The sequence below is a fragment of the Phascolarctos cinereus genome, unplaced genomic scaffold, assembly GCF_003287225.1.
Source record: "Phascolarctos cinereus isolate Bilbo 61053 unplaced genomic scaffold, phaCin_HiC Scaffold_4;HRSCAF=312, whole genome shotgun sequence".
Taxonomy (NCBI): Eukaryota; Metazoa; Chordata; class Mammalia; order Diprotodontia; family Phascolarctidae; genus Phascolarctos; species Phascolarctos cinereus.
Window position 1 is genome coordinate 4,742,001 of NW_027555847.1, and position 15,717 is coordinate 4,757,717.

Below are 15,717 nucleotides of genomic sequence, written 5' to 3' on the forward strand. Positions count from 1 at the left end.
CTATTGTTTTATTTCTAAAATCATTGTCTTAGTAATAGCTGACATTTATGTAGTTCCTTACAGTTTACCAAGCACTTTACATATATTATCTCATTTGATTGGAACATTCAGCAACAAGTTTAGTTTTTAAAAAAGATGAGTGTAGATGATACAACTAAGGGCAGGTAACAGAATTAATACAAAAGCATGCAATTGAACTAAAGCAACAGTGTCAGGAGTCTAAAGCTTGGAATAAGTTGAGACTGATGAAGAAAGTTAAGAACAACAAGGTTTTCTTACTTTGCTTTTTTAAAAATTAAGATGGGGGGAAATAGGGGAACAATGAAGGGAGGGGACCAATGCTTGGGAGTGGGTAGGAAAAGGACAACTGGTGATAGGTCTCAGGAAGAGCTGCCCAACTTGTTGAACTTCTTTTTTCTCAGCCAAGGAGAAGGACCCTTGGACTGCAAAGGACAGAACCCAAAGGGCTGGTAGGAAGCTGGCATCTAAGATAAGGAAGGTAATAGGAAGAGGGCACCTAGCTCCTCTAGATGAATGCCTGTCACCTGGTCCAATGTTCTAAGAGAGGGAGGAGGCTTTGAATTGCAAGTCCAGCATTTTGTATCTGTTTCTGGAGGCCATAGGGAGCCACTGGGATTTAGTGAGTAGAGGGGTGAGGTGGTCTGACCTTCACTTTGGAGTCTGAATGGAGTATGGACTGGAGTGGGGAGAGATGAGGCAGGCAGACCCCTCCCCCTCCCCACCTGGCGGCTGTTGTAATGATCCAGGTATGAGGTGATGAGGGCTTGCACCAGAGCAAGGACACTGTCAGAGGAGAGAAGGAGGCATACTGGAGAGATGTTGCAAAGGTGAAATCATAGCCTCGGCAACAACTTGGATGTGAAGAGAGAGAGAGAGAGAAAGAGAGAGAGAGAGAGAGAGAGAGAGAGAGAGAGAGAGAGAGAGAGAGAGAGAGACAGTGAGAGAGAGAAAAGGGGGGAGAGAGAGAGAGAGAGAGAAGAGGAACCCAGAATGACATTGGGTTGCCAGTCTTAGGGACCAGCAGATAACATAGCCTTTTACAGTAATAGGAAAGGTAGGAGGAGGACAGATTTTGGGGGAAAGATAATGAGTTCTGGTTTGGACAAGCTGAGTTTAAGATGTCTACAGGGCATGAGCCATCTTTGGACTCCTGGGTTGGGAGCCTGAAGGACTGGACGCTGAGGCTAAGAAGGTGTACTTCCAGTGAGGTCGTTCCTTCTACCCGCTCAGACTGACCCCTGCTTCACAAGTGACAAGGGTAAAGAGCTGCCTGGGGCACCAAAGTTAAATGACTTGCCCAATGTCACATGGCTGGGATGTGCCAGAGGCAGGACCTGAACCCAGGACTTGCTGATTTCAAAGCTAGTCTCTGTCCACTATACCACACTGCCCCCCAAGGTGTGTATGAATGCAAGTCTTGGGTTAAAAAGCCAGTTGGAGGATGGGGAAGGACTGGTTAGACAGCAGCTCACTTGAAGAGGACCTGGCGGTCTTAGTGGCCTGCAAACTCAGCAGGCTAAAAAGCTGCAGTGATCAGGGGAGGGGAGAGGGAATACATCATCAAGGAAGTGTGGGTAGAGTGAAGAGGTAAGTGCCCAGGACACAATCTTTCTGGGTCATTCATGTTTAGGGCGCGAGAGATGGGTGGTGATCCAGTAAATGAGAATAAGGAGTGGCCAGAGAAGTCATGGAAGTCAACAAAAAATAATAACAAAAACATTTACATAGCACTTACTATGTCCCAGGTACCGTGCTAAATGTTTTACAAACACTATCTCAGTTGATCGTCACGACAACCTAGGGAGGCTAATATGATCCCCATTTTACAGATGAAGAAACTGAGGTAAACGGCAGTTAAGTGACTTGCCCAGGGTCACACACTACTAAGAGTCTAAGGCTGGATTTGAACTCACATCTCCTGATTCCAGATCCCAGTTCTCTGTCCATTGCTCCACCTCACTGAGAAGAAAGTGTCCCCGAGAAGTATCAAAAGCTTACAGAGGTCAAGGAGAAGGAGCCAGATGGCTTAGTTAGCAATTAAGACCCCTGGTGACCTTCAGAGAAGACACAGTTCTTGAGCCGACGGAAGTCTGACAGAAGCCCTGGTTTCTGTGCAGTTCTGTCTGCCAGATGTTTAGTGATTAGAGCCCTTTGCCCATGATTTCTTACTTTTCCTTTCAGCTTTGCCATTTGAATGTTTAAATAATCTGGTCATGACAACAAATTAAAGCAGGAGAATCATGTAGGTTTATGTCAATTGCACTTGGCTCTTTTTGGAATATTTCATTTTGGTCCTTTTGATTTCTAGTTAGATGATGCCAGCTGCAGACAGAACAACAAAGCTGAGCTGAGCCTTGTTCCGTTCAGCCTGCAAAGAAGGGAAGAGGCCACACCTGCCTGCGCCGGGCACTGTCTCAGAGCTAACTGCCCCCACCCCCACCCGCAACCCTTTGCTCACCTCATCTCTCTGGCCCTGGGCATGTGCCTTAGAAAGAAAGTCAGAATGGCCTGGGGCATATTCCCGTCTGCCTCAGACCTGCTTTCCTCTCTGGTGGAGTGAAGAGGCTGGACCAGGGCGGGTCTTGGCCTCAGCATCTCCTGCCTAGAGGAGCAAAAGCGAAGAGAGTCTACCTGTGCCACGCCCTCGCCCCCCCCCCCCCCCGCACTTCTCTATGCCATTTTATTGACCTCTCCGAGTGACAGGGCGGCACCGCCTCCCCGTCTGGCCAGGTCCCCTTGGAAGAGAGCAGCAGAACACACGCACCATTTTTGGAAATATTCTGGTAGTCCCGGTGATTGCAGCGGTTTCTCTGACGTAGGCGGAGATAAATAGAGTGGTCCAGGAATCTGAAATGAGTTCACAGAATCTTAGGACATTCAAATAAAAAGATCCAAAGAGGCATCTGATTTTGCTGGATTGTGTTCCCCAGCAGGACACTGTTAACAAGTGCTTAGTGAGCTCAGCAACCAAACTTAGTGTGGGGACTTTCTCCACTGACCAGATCAATGAATTAACAACTTTGTAAGTGCCTACTGTGTGCCTGGCTCAGTGCTGCGTGCTGGGGCTACTGATACAGGAAGCATGGGAGATGACAGAAAGTGCCTTGTGGATCCCGAACTACTAACTAGATACCACCATTGCTGTTCTGGTACCTCTATCACCTACTAGATTGTCTTCAGGATTGCCAAACAGACTTCTAAGCTGGTCCTGGGAGGGCAGGGGTGAGGTCTATCACTAATGGGACAGCCCTTACAGGGACCTTCAGGAGTCTCAGGGCACCCAACCCCCAGCCCAGATGAAGCTTTGGAGGAGGACACTAGCATAGGCTAGTGCTCATCAAAGGCAGGATTTGAACCTGTCTCTCCTGGCTTCAAGTGCAGGGTTCATCTGCTGTCTGGCTGCCACTGGAATTTTTAAACAAACTGTGACTGGAACAATTCCTCTATTGGCTTTTCATAATCGGGAGTATTTCAGGTCAGCAAAGCCTTTCACATGTTCCTCTATCCTCACAACCACCCTTTGAGGTAAGGCCTAGTATTAGCTCTCATTACAGGTGAGGAAAAACTTACTACCTGTGCCGGGCCCTGAGCTCATGTGCTGGGGAGACCAAGAGAGCCTGGAACAGTCCCTACCCTCGAGGGGCTCATGATCTAATGGGGCAGACAACACATAAAGGACTACAGACATATGAGACATATTCAGCATAAATGGAAGGTGAACTCAGGAAGAAGGGTAGCGTGTATGTATAAGTATGTGCATGTGTGTATGTGTATGTGTATGCACATGCATGTGTGCATACATATGTGAGCGTGCATATGTGTGTATGCATTTACATGTAGGTGAGGAGGGAGACCAGGAAAGGTCTTCTGCAGAAAGCAAGATTTGAGTGGATACCAAGTGAGATACCAAATAGAGCTGCTACAATTAAGGAAGGTTAGCTTTGTCACTATCCAGGAGCTCACAGGAGATATAGTCCCAGAACGGAGCAAGTCTAAAATCCATGGCTGCTAATATCTATGCATAAATACACAAAGTTTGTAGACAAGCAAGATTAACTAGACGGCGTAAGGCAACAAGGGTGTGTATGTGTGTGTGTGTGTGTGTGTGTGTGTGTGTGTGTGTGTGTGTGTGTGTGTATGGGGTTGGGAGATGAAACCCATGAAAGGAAGATAACTCTAGATGGGTGCGACATTTTCAAAAGGCACAGATAAAAGAAGGAAAGAAGGCATAATTAAGTGGAGAAATCCATTCAAGGGAAGATACGGGAGTCTGCAGACTGCTGGCCAGAGTCCTTGACTTAGATGCTTGGAAACATTCTAGAAGGTATTTGTCATTAAAGGGATGGTTGGTGAACATTGAAAGGAGGAAGCCATGATGCTAGAGAACCTCTGTGGCTACACTAGGGACAGGTCGGGCCAGAAAAACCCACCTTAGTTTCCTTTTTAGTGGATTAAGGGGCTGCTGGTAACATTTCCCTGAATTTGGAGTCTCTCCTGTATTCTTGCGGGAAATATGGAACAATGTGGGTGAGGAGATGGGAAAACCAGGTTTCTTTAGAGCTGGTTGCACAGCTGACCTCAGAGAGCAATCATGGATGTTTTGAAGCTGATTTGGAAAGCCCGTGGGATGCTTCAGGGATCTCTGCTTGGCCATGTGGTGTTTTTACTACATGTGATGTTATTGTTACTGATTTTGAAAAGGGCATCCATGAAACCCATAACAAATTAGCCGATGAGATAAAGTCGGAAGGCAGAGCTAATAGGCTGGATGAAAAGATCAGGATCCCCAAAGATTCAAACATGCTAGCACATTCGGCTGAATGGAGGGAGGCTAAATTTGATAGGGTTGTATGAGTGGTGACTGACTGAGTCAAGCAAGCAGTCATTCATCCCATTCCAGTTCAAGGAATGAACTAAGTCGTCTATTTTGGATACTTTTGTTGGGTGAGAACATCTTCATCGAATGAGTTAGTCAACCAAAGGCACTGAATGAATGTACACCCAGTTATGCCCTGTTGGTCCTCTATAAAATGGCACACCAGTTTGGAGACAAGACTAACTGGAGTGTTTGGCTGAGCTCCTGAATCACTTGGTGGGGCCAGGAGAGGGAGGAAAGGGAGAGACAGCCTCCAGTCTCCTTTCCCTGCCCCCTTGACCAGATGAGGACTTTACAAGGGGCCCAGCAGAAAAGCTGCCCCAAACCTAAGGGAACCATCCCCAGGACCCCAGCCAAGAGGGTTTTAGGAGCTGGACATCACCCTACCCCTTGCCACCTGTGCTCTAAGCTTAAGCTTTCCCTTGAACTCTATATGTACTTTTGGGAAGGTATGTCCCACACTTTTGGGGGAATGTTTTATACCAAATATACTGCCTTAAGTAAAATAAATTACGTCTGGCTAATTGATATCAACTAATAATCATTAGGAGAAGCACACCAATGGGGGCGTGTGAACAATGAAAACCGTTGCCCCAGTACCTCAGGCTCCCTCAGAGCCTTGAAGGGATAGGTACCCATCTCTCCTCTGGGGACCCATTTTGCCACTATTAATGCAGGATTGGGATGGATTAGGAAGCCCCAGACCCTGTGCTCTGGAGAGGAATATAAAGTCGTATAGAACACTTGGGTTAAAAAACGTCAGTTTCACAAGTTCAAGACGGGAGAGCCTTGATGAGACAGCAGTTCATTTGAAAAGGGTCTGGAGGTTCTGGTCAACTGCAGGAGAAATACGAGTCAATAGCATAATAGGTCCCCACCCCCACCCCCAGCCAAGTGACTGCAATCTTGGGTTGCATCAAGAGAAGCACAGCTTTCATAAATAGGGGAGTGATTGCTCTGCTGTCCTCTGCCCTGGCCAGAGGACAGCCAGAGTCCTACATTCTGGGCAGTTTAGGAAGGACATTGATAATCTCGAGAGACTTCTAAGGTGGACAGCCAAGATGGGGAAGACCAGGTCACCAGAGGACGGGTTGAATGAATGGAATTCACTTATTGCAGTTAACTTAATGTAAGCGCTTACATGCTTTCTGTGCCAGGTACCATGTGAAGTGCCAGGGATCCAAATTCATGAGACCAGCCACCCCTGCCGTCAAGGTGCTTGCATCCTAATAAGGGGTGGCATTTTGTGTGGGGAGTGGCCGGCAGGGTGAGTGGAGCAACATGCAGGGGACGGTCCAGGTGTAGCCCGGCTGGGGGTCTGCGTCAGCTGTCTGTGGGGGCTCTCATCAACCAGGACAGCATGGCAGGAAGGTGGGAGTTCCAAAGCTAGGAGTCTTAGCTCTTCTAAGGCATGGTGTCTGAAGGAACTGGAGACGTCTGTCCTCAAGAGGAGAAGGCTAGGGCAGGGGCATGATGGCTCCAGTGCCCCTTCTGACCCATACTGGCTATGTGATCCTGGCACCTCAAGTACATTCTCAGTGCCTGGGCAATTCTCTAGGACTATAAATTGTAGTGTAGAAAGGGGGGGTCTGCACTGGTAGAGGGAGTTCCCTGCACCAATGAAATCCCACGGCTAGTCCCTAAGCCTGTGACCAGGATAAGCTTTTCTTTCCCCAGAAAATCTTATTTCCTTGCTCCATACAAGGAACCTCTCCTATAAATTCTATAAATTGAATTTCTCATCGAGCACTTGAGAGCTATGAGAAAATTGAATAATCAATAGCCCATTTTGTGATAGAAAGGATTGTGAAATGGAAATCATATATAGGTAAGGTTGCCTTGACCTTGTGTTAATAAGAAATCAGATAACTGTGCTTAAAAGAGTTTAGGACATGTAACACCCCCACCCCAGGATGTAGTTTCTCTCTGTCTCTTTCTCCCTGTCTCTGCCTCTGACTCTCTTTGTCTCTCTGTCTTTGTCTCTCTCTGTCTCTCTCCCTCTGCCTCTCTCTGTCTCTCTCCCTCTCTCTCTCTGTCTGTCTCTCTGTCTCTCTCCCTGTCTCTGTCTGTCTCTGTCTCTTTGTCTCTGTCTCTGTCCTCTCTCTCTCTCTCTCTCTCTCTCTCTCTCTCTCTCTCTCTCTCTCTCTCTCTCCCTTTGTCTCTGCCTCTGCCTCTCTCTCTGTCTCTCTGTCTTTATCTCTCTCTCTCTCTCTCTCTCTGTCTCTCTCCCTCTTTCTTTGTCTTATCTCTTTTTATGTCTCTCTCTTTCTACTGGCTGTCCCCTACACCTGGAAGGCACCTCCCTCTAACTTCTTTCAAAGCCTAGCCCAGGTGCCACCACCTATATGATCCCTCCCTTGCTCAGTTGCTAGGGCTCCCCTCAACAATTTCCTCATATTTGCTCTGAGTATATTTTGTGTTAAATATGCATGTGTGTTGTTTCCCTGTATAGAAGTTAGCTTCTTCAGGGCAGAGCCTGTTTTATTTTTGTCCATATCTTCAGCACCTAGCACATAGAACCTAAGCAGAGGAAAGAGTGGGCTAGTGCTAAGGACTCTATTCCTGACTCCTTGACTTTATCTATCTTGACCCTGTGTGCTTCCCCTACCCTACCTTTCAGCTTCCTTTTGTGAATTATTTTCCTCCATTAGAATGTAAGCTCCCAGGGGCAGCTAGGTGGTGCAGTGGATAGAGCACCAGCCTTAAAGTCAGGAGGACCTGAGTTCAAATCCAGCCTTAGGCACATAAAAACTCACTAGCTGTGTGACTCTGGGTAAGTCACTTAACCCCAAATTGCCTCACAAAAAAAAATAGAATGTAAGCTCCTCGAGGGCAGGGACTGTCTTTTTGCTTGTGTTTGTATTCCCAGTGCTTAGCACATTCACTAATTAAGTATTTACTAATGCTTAATAAATACTTCTTGACTTGGCTGGACTGACTTGGAATGTAGAAATGTGAAATGGGTAATTAGCGGGATGGTCAAACTCTTCAGTCTTGAAGCCTCTTCAGAGTCTCAGAAGATTGCTGCTAAATTCTGTTCTAATCATTCTATAATGCACACTATTATACTTTTATGCTTGGAATTCCCTTTTCTGTACAGGAATAAAATCTTATTCCATATCTGATTCATATTTGTACATTGGTACCAGTTTTTCAAACTTTTCCCCTTTCTGGGAATCTCCTTAGGTGCCAAGCCTTAACTTATTATTATATAATTAGCAACACTCCCCAGGAGAAATGGGGTGAGGGTGGTGATCCAAAAGATATGAGAAGTGGGGAGTCTGCTTGCCCAATCAAGTAGTCCAGTTTTCCCCTAATAATGAAGCAGGACAAGCCACAATGGCTAGATAAAGGCCAGGAATGGGTGTTGTCAATGGCTTTGGGATTTCAGCTGAGTGTTGTAGCCAGCCTTTACGTTAGATACATTAGGTATGTCTATGAGAAAGCTCATGCTTCTGGCTTGTGTATTGTGGATTCTGGGCACACTTGGAAACCCCTGCTTGTCTCCTGGGAGAGGAAATCAGGGAGGTGCTGAAATAAATGAGTGGGAGTTCCAGCCTGATATCAATGTGCCCAGCTTTCATTGGTAGTAGGTGGCTTTTGTGACTGTGCTGACCTCCTTAACTTCACTTGCTGAGTGGAGAAAAATTCAGCTCCTGCAAGAGATGCTGGCTGAGGGAGGCACGTGGCAAGGCCACTGTCCTTGGGGATCCCACAAGGTCTTCTGGGACAGAGAGAAAGGGAAGAAACCCAAGGATGACCCACCAAGCAGAATGCAGAAGAATGCACTCTTGTCTCTACAAATACAGAAGAAATAAGCTACTACCTTACTTACAAAGAGTAGCAACAACCAGTATATGTGCTCAAGCATATGCAAAATATGCTCAGAGTAAATGCAGAATTAGTTCCTGTGGGGTTGGGGGAAGCTCTAGCAACTGGAGAGATCAGGGAAGGCTCCCTGTAAGAGGGAGCCCCTTGAGCTGTGCTTTAAAAGAACCTAGTGGTTCTACAGGGCACAGGTGAAGCATGACAGCATTCTAGGCAGGGGAGGCAGTGTGTGCAAAGGCTGGGTGGTGGGAGATGGGATGTCAGTGTATTCGAGGAAAAGAACCAAGGCAGGGCAGTAATGGGAGATCTTCCTGGAAAGACAAACTGCAGCCTCTATGAAGCACGTTAAATGCCAAGCGGGGGAGTTTTAGAGGCAATGAGGGACACTGGAGTTTACTGAGTAGGGGGAGGAGGGCCATGGTCAGACCTGCTTTAGGAAGCCTCTTGGCCCGCTGTATGGAGGATTGGAGATGAGAGAGATGAGCCCCCAGTGAGGGGAGAGGAGGGACCAAACTGGGGGGAGCTGTGAGAGAGGTCAAAGGTTCAGCCCCTTGTCATCCCTTGGTCCCCTCCCTTCTCTGTTGGAGTTTTTGGCTAGGGGGTCTTTTGCTGGGGACCTGATAGAGTAATGTGCAGGACAGAGTGAGCTCCCCATCCCTGAAAGCATTCCAAAAGAGGCCGAATGACCACCCGCTGATGACACTGTGGGGGACACTCCTCTATGAGAGGGATGGGACGCTGGACCAGAGACTCGAATGGACTGCGTAACAACAGCTGCCTATTTCTTTCCTGTGGGAGTCATGGTGCCACATGTGCCACAGGAAAGCAGGAGCCCAAGGGTGGGCAGTGTGGTGGCCACGCTCAGGTCAGGCCCCCTCCACATCCCCCCAGCTCGAATCATAGCCAGGCTTTGTTGGAGGGACCATTTTACGAAACTGAGACCTGGATAGGTTGAGTGACTTGCCTAAGGTCACACAGTCAGTTAGCAGTGGAACCCACCCTAGCTAGTAGAAGGTAATCTTCCTGAGGGCAGGGACTTTCCCTTTTGTCTTACTCAGCCCAGCACCACTTACCTAGTAACCACTTAGCAAATGCCTGCTGACAGACTGACTGACCAAAGGTGCTTTCCGCAGGTATGTGACTGTCAATCACCACATTTCATCCATTTTCCTGAGAGCTCCTCTCTTGCCCATCCCCCATCCAAGCTCTGTCCTCTCCCCCACCCCAACTCCTACCTCACCCCAAGTTACCATCTCTCAGAGACCTTCCAGTGGACTTCCACTACCTGAGTGACCTTGGGCAAGTCACTTAACTTGACTGAGCCTCAGTTTCCTCATCTGTAAAATGAGGAGTGTTAACTAGATGGCCTCCCAGGTCCATGGAAGCTCTGGCTCCATGAACCTACTCTTTAACCCATGAGACCTCCCCCTACAGAGAAGGCCATCTTTTCACTTATTCAAGAATAAATATTTTCCCAGGACTGTGAGACAAGACAGCAGGTGCATGAATGTGTTGACTCAGCTGAAGCAAGAGAGGAAGTGCTAACCTCATAGCTTATGTCTGAGTAGAGGCTGATGGATGAGGGCAGCCTCACCGCCAAGACTGGGAGGCCAGGACACAGCCTTCCACCACTGTCCTGGTCACCCAGGCTGGGACGGGAGGCCCCTCCCTCGCCATCAACACCCCCCCCCCACTGGAGGAAGGGCCAAGTTGATACGTTTCCTGCCCTGCCATCGCACTTCCACCCATCCCTTCATCTTCGCCCACACCCACCAGGCTACTGCAGACACTCATCCCCACTCTGCTCCACACTTGGCATAGCATCTGGGTTGGTCTATCCCTCCCTCATCCTCTGCAGAAGCCAAGTGGATCCTCCTAATGCACGTGTCTGAGTCTAGTCAACAAGGATTCATGAGATGCTTCAACTCCCCCTCCCCAACTGTGCTGTACATTTACTGATCTGTGTACTTGTGTCCCAGTCACAACTCGGTACAGGGTCAAGAGAGCTGAGTTTTGGAGACAAAGGGCCTGGGTCCAAATCCTTCCCTCTCCACCCTCCTCCCCCCATCCCTGATGATGACTTCCCATGTGACTTTAGGCAAGTGACTCAATGTTCCTGGGCCTCAGTTTTCTCATCTATAAAACAAAGGGGTTAGGCTACATGCCTCTTTTAGACCTAGATGTAGGATCCTAACAGACACAGTAGGTGCTTAATAAATGGTTGTCGAATTAAATGAAATTCTACACATTCCTTTTCACAAACATTCATTCCTGTGACTGGATAATAGGGAGTCCCCTCTGTCTATGCTACCCATCCAGTAGCATTTTCTTTCTCTTTAATTTTAATTTTTATTGATAACTTTTATTTTCCTTTCATCTTCATTTCTCAGTATATGCCTCACTTCTCCTGCCATCCCTTGTAACAAATATAAAAAAGAAATAGAAAGAAAACCCAGATCAGTTTGGCAAAACTAGGTATTACATGGTTTTTCTGTCTGAGGTCAGTGCTATGGGCTCTGCTGCTGGGATATGTGTCTTAGTCAAAGTCCAGCTTCATGTCCAGCCCCTGGGAGCTAGGCTGGGGCTCAGCAGGGGTTGCCCTGGACACCCTCCGTGTCCTAGAGAAGATGGCTAATGACCCCCATCCATGATCTCAAGCCCCAGGTCCCCCCAATAGACCTTTTACTTTCTGGGTGTGTGTTTGTGTGGATGTGTGTACACGTTGCTCATGTATTCACAGGCACAGTCACTCACCTGCTGGTAGAATTCCAAAATCCTGTTGTGCCAGAGAGCTGGGGCAAGTCGAGCTCATTGCTCAAAGCCATTGGCAGATTGGAGAAAGTTTTCTAAAAACAGAAAAATAAGGAACTCTTAATAGGGGACCATTTCTCTTTTCTGGCCTCAGCTCACTAAGTAGCAGGCCAGCAGAAAATTTTTAGGAAAGGACAAACATTTTATTCGAATTGATGGGAAACCTGAGCTGATCAGGAACCTGATCAGTGGAAAATACCCAATAGTTTCTAGGGTAAGAACCCAGGCCACTGGTGCCCTTCCTCCTTGTCCTGATAACCTGGGTTGGCCCAAGTTAGGCTCCTCATTTGGTGACCCAAATCATCATCTCTTGCTGGTTTTCTCTGCTAGGGGCTGCCTTTAGAAAGTGGAATATTAGCTGGGACTTGAAGGAAGCCAGGGAAGCCATGAGGCAGAGCATTCCAGGCATGGGGGACAGCCAGTGGCAGGAGATGGAGGGTCTTGTTTGGGGAATAGCCAGGAGGGTAGTGTCACTGGAGGGAAGAGAAAGGCATAAGAAGACTGGAAAGGGGTGGGGTGTGTTCTGAATCTAGGATGCTGGAGATGAGAAGGAGCCATCAGAATTTATTGAGAGTAATGTGGTCATCTTTGGGATGATCACTTTGACAGCTGAATAGGGGAGAATGGAGGGTGGACTGGAAGGGCGGAAGGTGAGCTTGGGAGTGGCATGGGACACAAGGGGAATGCCGTGGGGCATTCCAACCAGTGAGGCAAGGGGGATGGGCTCTTCTCACAAATGGGAGCCCATTCCTTATAGACCTTGCAGAGTAGACCTTTATCAGAGATGGTTGCTACTAAGGATTTTTCCCCCCTGATCAATTGCTTCTTATCTCTTTTTCAGAACATCCACTGAAGAGGGAGATTTCTCCATCATGTGCTTGAAACCATTTCTGTCTTTCTGTATTCTGTGAATGCTCTATTTCTCATTGTCGGTTCTCCTTTGGTTAGTTTACTGAGTTTCTGGAGTACTTTGGGTCTCATTTCAGAGGTCGGGAGGGGGAGTCCCCATTGCCGCTGCTGCAGCCTTCTCTTCTTTTCATTGTGAGGCTTTCTCATCATTTTCCTTTGTTCCATCATGGCCAGCCATCCTTGGGTTTGAAGACCACTTAGATGACATTTACTCCTTCAAAAATTCTGGCCTCTCTCCTGTGCCTCTTCGAGGTTTGTCCTAAGGTTGGATTCCTTTCCTCCCCCCCCTCCCCTTTTGTTGACTTTTGTATTTTTGCTTTATGCAGAGCAATCTTTGCTGTTTGGAGGTGATGAAGGGGAGCTGGACTCTGACAAGAGCTTGCATTCAGCCCCCCTGCCCCAAACCCTTTCCTGGTACCCATGGCTTTTTCTCCACCTCGTCAACTCCTCTTCATTTCTCCCATCTCCCTCTTTTATTATTTATACCTGATGCACTAACATCATGGTTTATTTATTCCAGGAGGTGAAGGATCCATTTGTTTAAAAGCCAACCTCCCCCCTCCCCCTATACAATTGCATTTAGATTATTTAGACTGAAGTCTGTTGTCTTCCATCATGCTGATTGTGTTTTCTCTTTTACTTAGGAAGGTGTCAAAAATTATGACAAAGGAGAAAGGGCTTGATTTTTTTTTTTTCCTGCAAGGATGAGGACATTCTCTTTCTGGCTTCCATGCTTGGCAGAGAGAGATAAAGGCCAGTACCTTCCAGAGATTTCTGTTTGCTCACTGGGGCTTTTGGTAGATCTCATTTAAAGCTGCCTGATGCCAACATGTCTCAGGTGTGGGGAGTTGTTATTTTGGGGAAATAAGATTTCAGCGTAGGTTAAAAAAAAAGAAGCCCACTGTTATATTTCAAGGGCAATACTTGGAGGGGTGTGGGAGACAGGGTGGCACGGGATTGGGGGCCGGCCTGAAGTGATTGGTTCAGAGCCCCCAGAATGACCAAACAACAATAAACACCTGTCCAGCATTCTCTCCGTGCCAGGCTCCGTGCTAAGGGCTGGGATACCAAGGCGGCCCTGAGATGTTGCCTGCCCTCAGGAGCTCCCAGTCCAACAGAAAGCTAATATGGACCTAGAGCATCGTCGCGGGTTTCAGAGCCAGACCCTAGACCCCGCTCCTTGTGCCCAGAGAGCTGAGGGGACTCCGAGGGGATCGCACGGCTAGGAAGCGTCGGGAGCCCTCCCTCTCTCTCTCCATCCTCCGGTTTCCCTTTGTTATCATTGTTCGTCCTTCCTTCTCCAAGAGGGCCAATGACATCACGGCTGGACTTGCGCGGGATTGGCTTTAAGTGAGGCAGAGCCGCTTCCCTCTATCTCTTGCCCCAAAGAGCTCTCAGGCTCGCTAATATCAGATGATGTCTGGGTGAGACAGCACCAGCATCCCAGCATTCCTGACCTGGCACAGAAAGACTCAGTGTTTCACGTTCAACCCCAGCACAGAGCTCCACGTTCTTATTCAGCTCCCCCACCAACTCGCATACTTCAAGGATTACAGAACCCTAGGATGTTACAATCCCGGGGGACCTTGGACGGTAGCTAGTCCCGGCTCTCCCTGACCAGAATGCCTCCCTCTCCCCCAAGCATGAGTTTCCTCAATGACATTCTTGACACATCCACCAGCCCCAGATTGAATACCTCCTGTGACAGGGAGCTTTCTACTGAATAAAGAAGCCCATAGCTAGGCATCTCTAGCAGCTAGCAGATCCTTCTTGAAGCTCCTTTTTTGGTGAAGGAGTTCTTTTCTGTGGTCTTATCCACAGACCTCTGGAGTCACACAGTACTAGTCAAACGTGGAAAGACTTCTACCATAAGCATCACCCAAGTCTGTTTTCTAAGCTAAAAAGAACATTTGATTTTCTGGTCCTGTCCCAATTCTAGTCAGCCTCCTCTGGATACCCTCTGGGTTGTCGATGTTGTTCTGGAAATGTCCCCTCCACCCCAGGTGAACATGGTACTCCAGGCAGGGTTGGAGCTAGCCAACCTATAAATTGGAGCCAGGTGGCCTTGAGATCTCCCTGCTGCCAGGACCAGAGACTGAGAGCTGGAAGGGACCTAGATGAGAGAATGAGACCCAGAAAGTTAAAGTGACTTGTCCAGGGTCACCCAGCATAGCAATTGTACTCAGGTCTTTTCTAAGGCCAGTCCTAGCTCTCTGTCCAGCATTCTGTACCACCTTAGGTCCTCTTGGCATGAACTGCTGTATGACCACCCTCCCTCTCCCTGTACTTGTTCTTTTGATGTTTTTTTTAATCAAAGTCAAGAATTGTACACTTTAATCTTATTAAATTTCATTCCTCATTCTATCCTGTCAAGATATTCTTAGATCCCAATTCTGTAATCAAATAGAGTTTTTTTTTTGGTTTTCTGTCTCTTGCAATGAAATAAGCATATCATCTGACTCTTGATCCAAGGGAGAAATAAATTTTTTTTAAGGCAATTGGAGTTAAGTGACTTGCCCAGGGTCACACAGCTAGTAAGTGTCAAGTGCTTGGTCTGAGGCTGGATTTGAACTCAGGTCCTCCTGACTTCAGGGCCAGAGCTCTATTAACTGTACCACCTGGCTGCCTCCAAGATATAAACATTTTAACCTCAGGGTGATCAAGGATAGAGCCCTGTGGCTCAGTGCTAGAGACTTCCTTCCAGGTTGATTATTTAATGAATACTTTTTAGTTATGGTCATCTAAATAGTTGTGAGTTCTTTGATGGTAGGGACTGCCTTTTTGCCTCCCTTTATACCTCCAGTGCTTAGCACAGTCCCAGGCATATACTAGGTGCTTAATAAATGCTTATTGACTGGTGGAGGTTAATTATATCATTAGCCAGTTTACATTTTTCCATCTTGTTTACAAGTATATAATAAGAACTTTGTCACATTATAAAATTGCAAGATTATCCTTACAGTGCTGGAAAGGACTTCATGGTTGTCTAGTTTGACGCTCTCATTTTATAGATAAGACAGAGGCTCCTACAAGTAAAGGGAAATGTCCACATTCATACAAATAATAAGTGGCACTGACACTTTTTGAACCCAGACCCACTGATTCGAAACCCAGTACTTCTTAAAATGAACCACACTGCCTCAATCTACAGACCCTCTTGAAAAAGCCAATGAGGTTAGCTTGGTGGGTCGTGAAACATAATGAGGACTGCCTCTCTGAGAGCATGCCCTTCTAGCATGATGCTGGGGATGGACACCAAACTTTGTCCTCTA

General features: G+C 47.4%; 1 protein-coding gene across 3 annotated transcripts in view; it reads right to left on the minus strand.

Moving 5' to 3' along the window:
• AOAH (acyloxyacyl hydrolase) overlaps positions 1–15,717 on the minus strand; it is a 116,797-nt gene that overhangs the window by 25,707 nt on the left and 75,373 nt on the right. For all 3 annotated transcript variants that reach the window (XM_020964393.2, XM_020964396.2, XM_020964392.2), the window contains exons 13-14: positions 11,480–11,571; positions 2,786–2,868 (exon numbers count right to left, since the gene is read on the minus strand). In XM_020964393.2, coding sequence (XP_020820052.1) covers positions 2,786–2,868; positions 11,480–11,571 — 175 coding nt within the window. The remainder of the gene's footprint in view (positions 1–2,785; positions 2,869–11,479; positions 11,572–15,717) is intronic.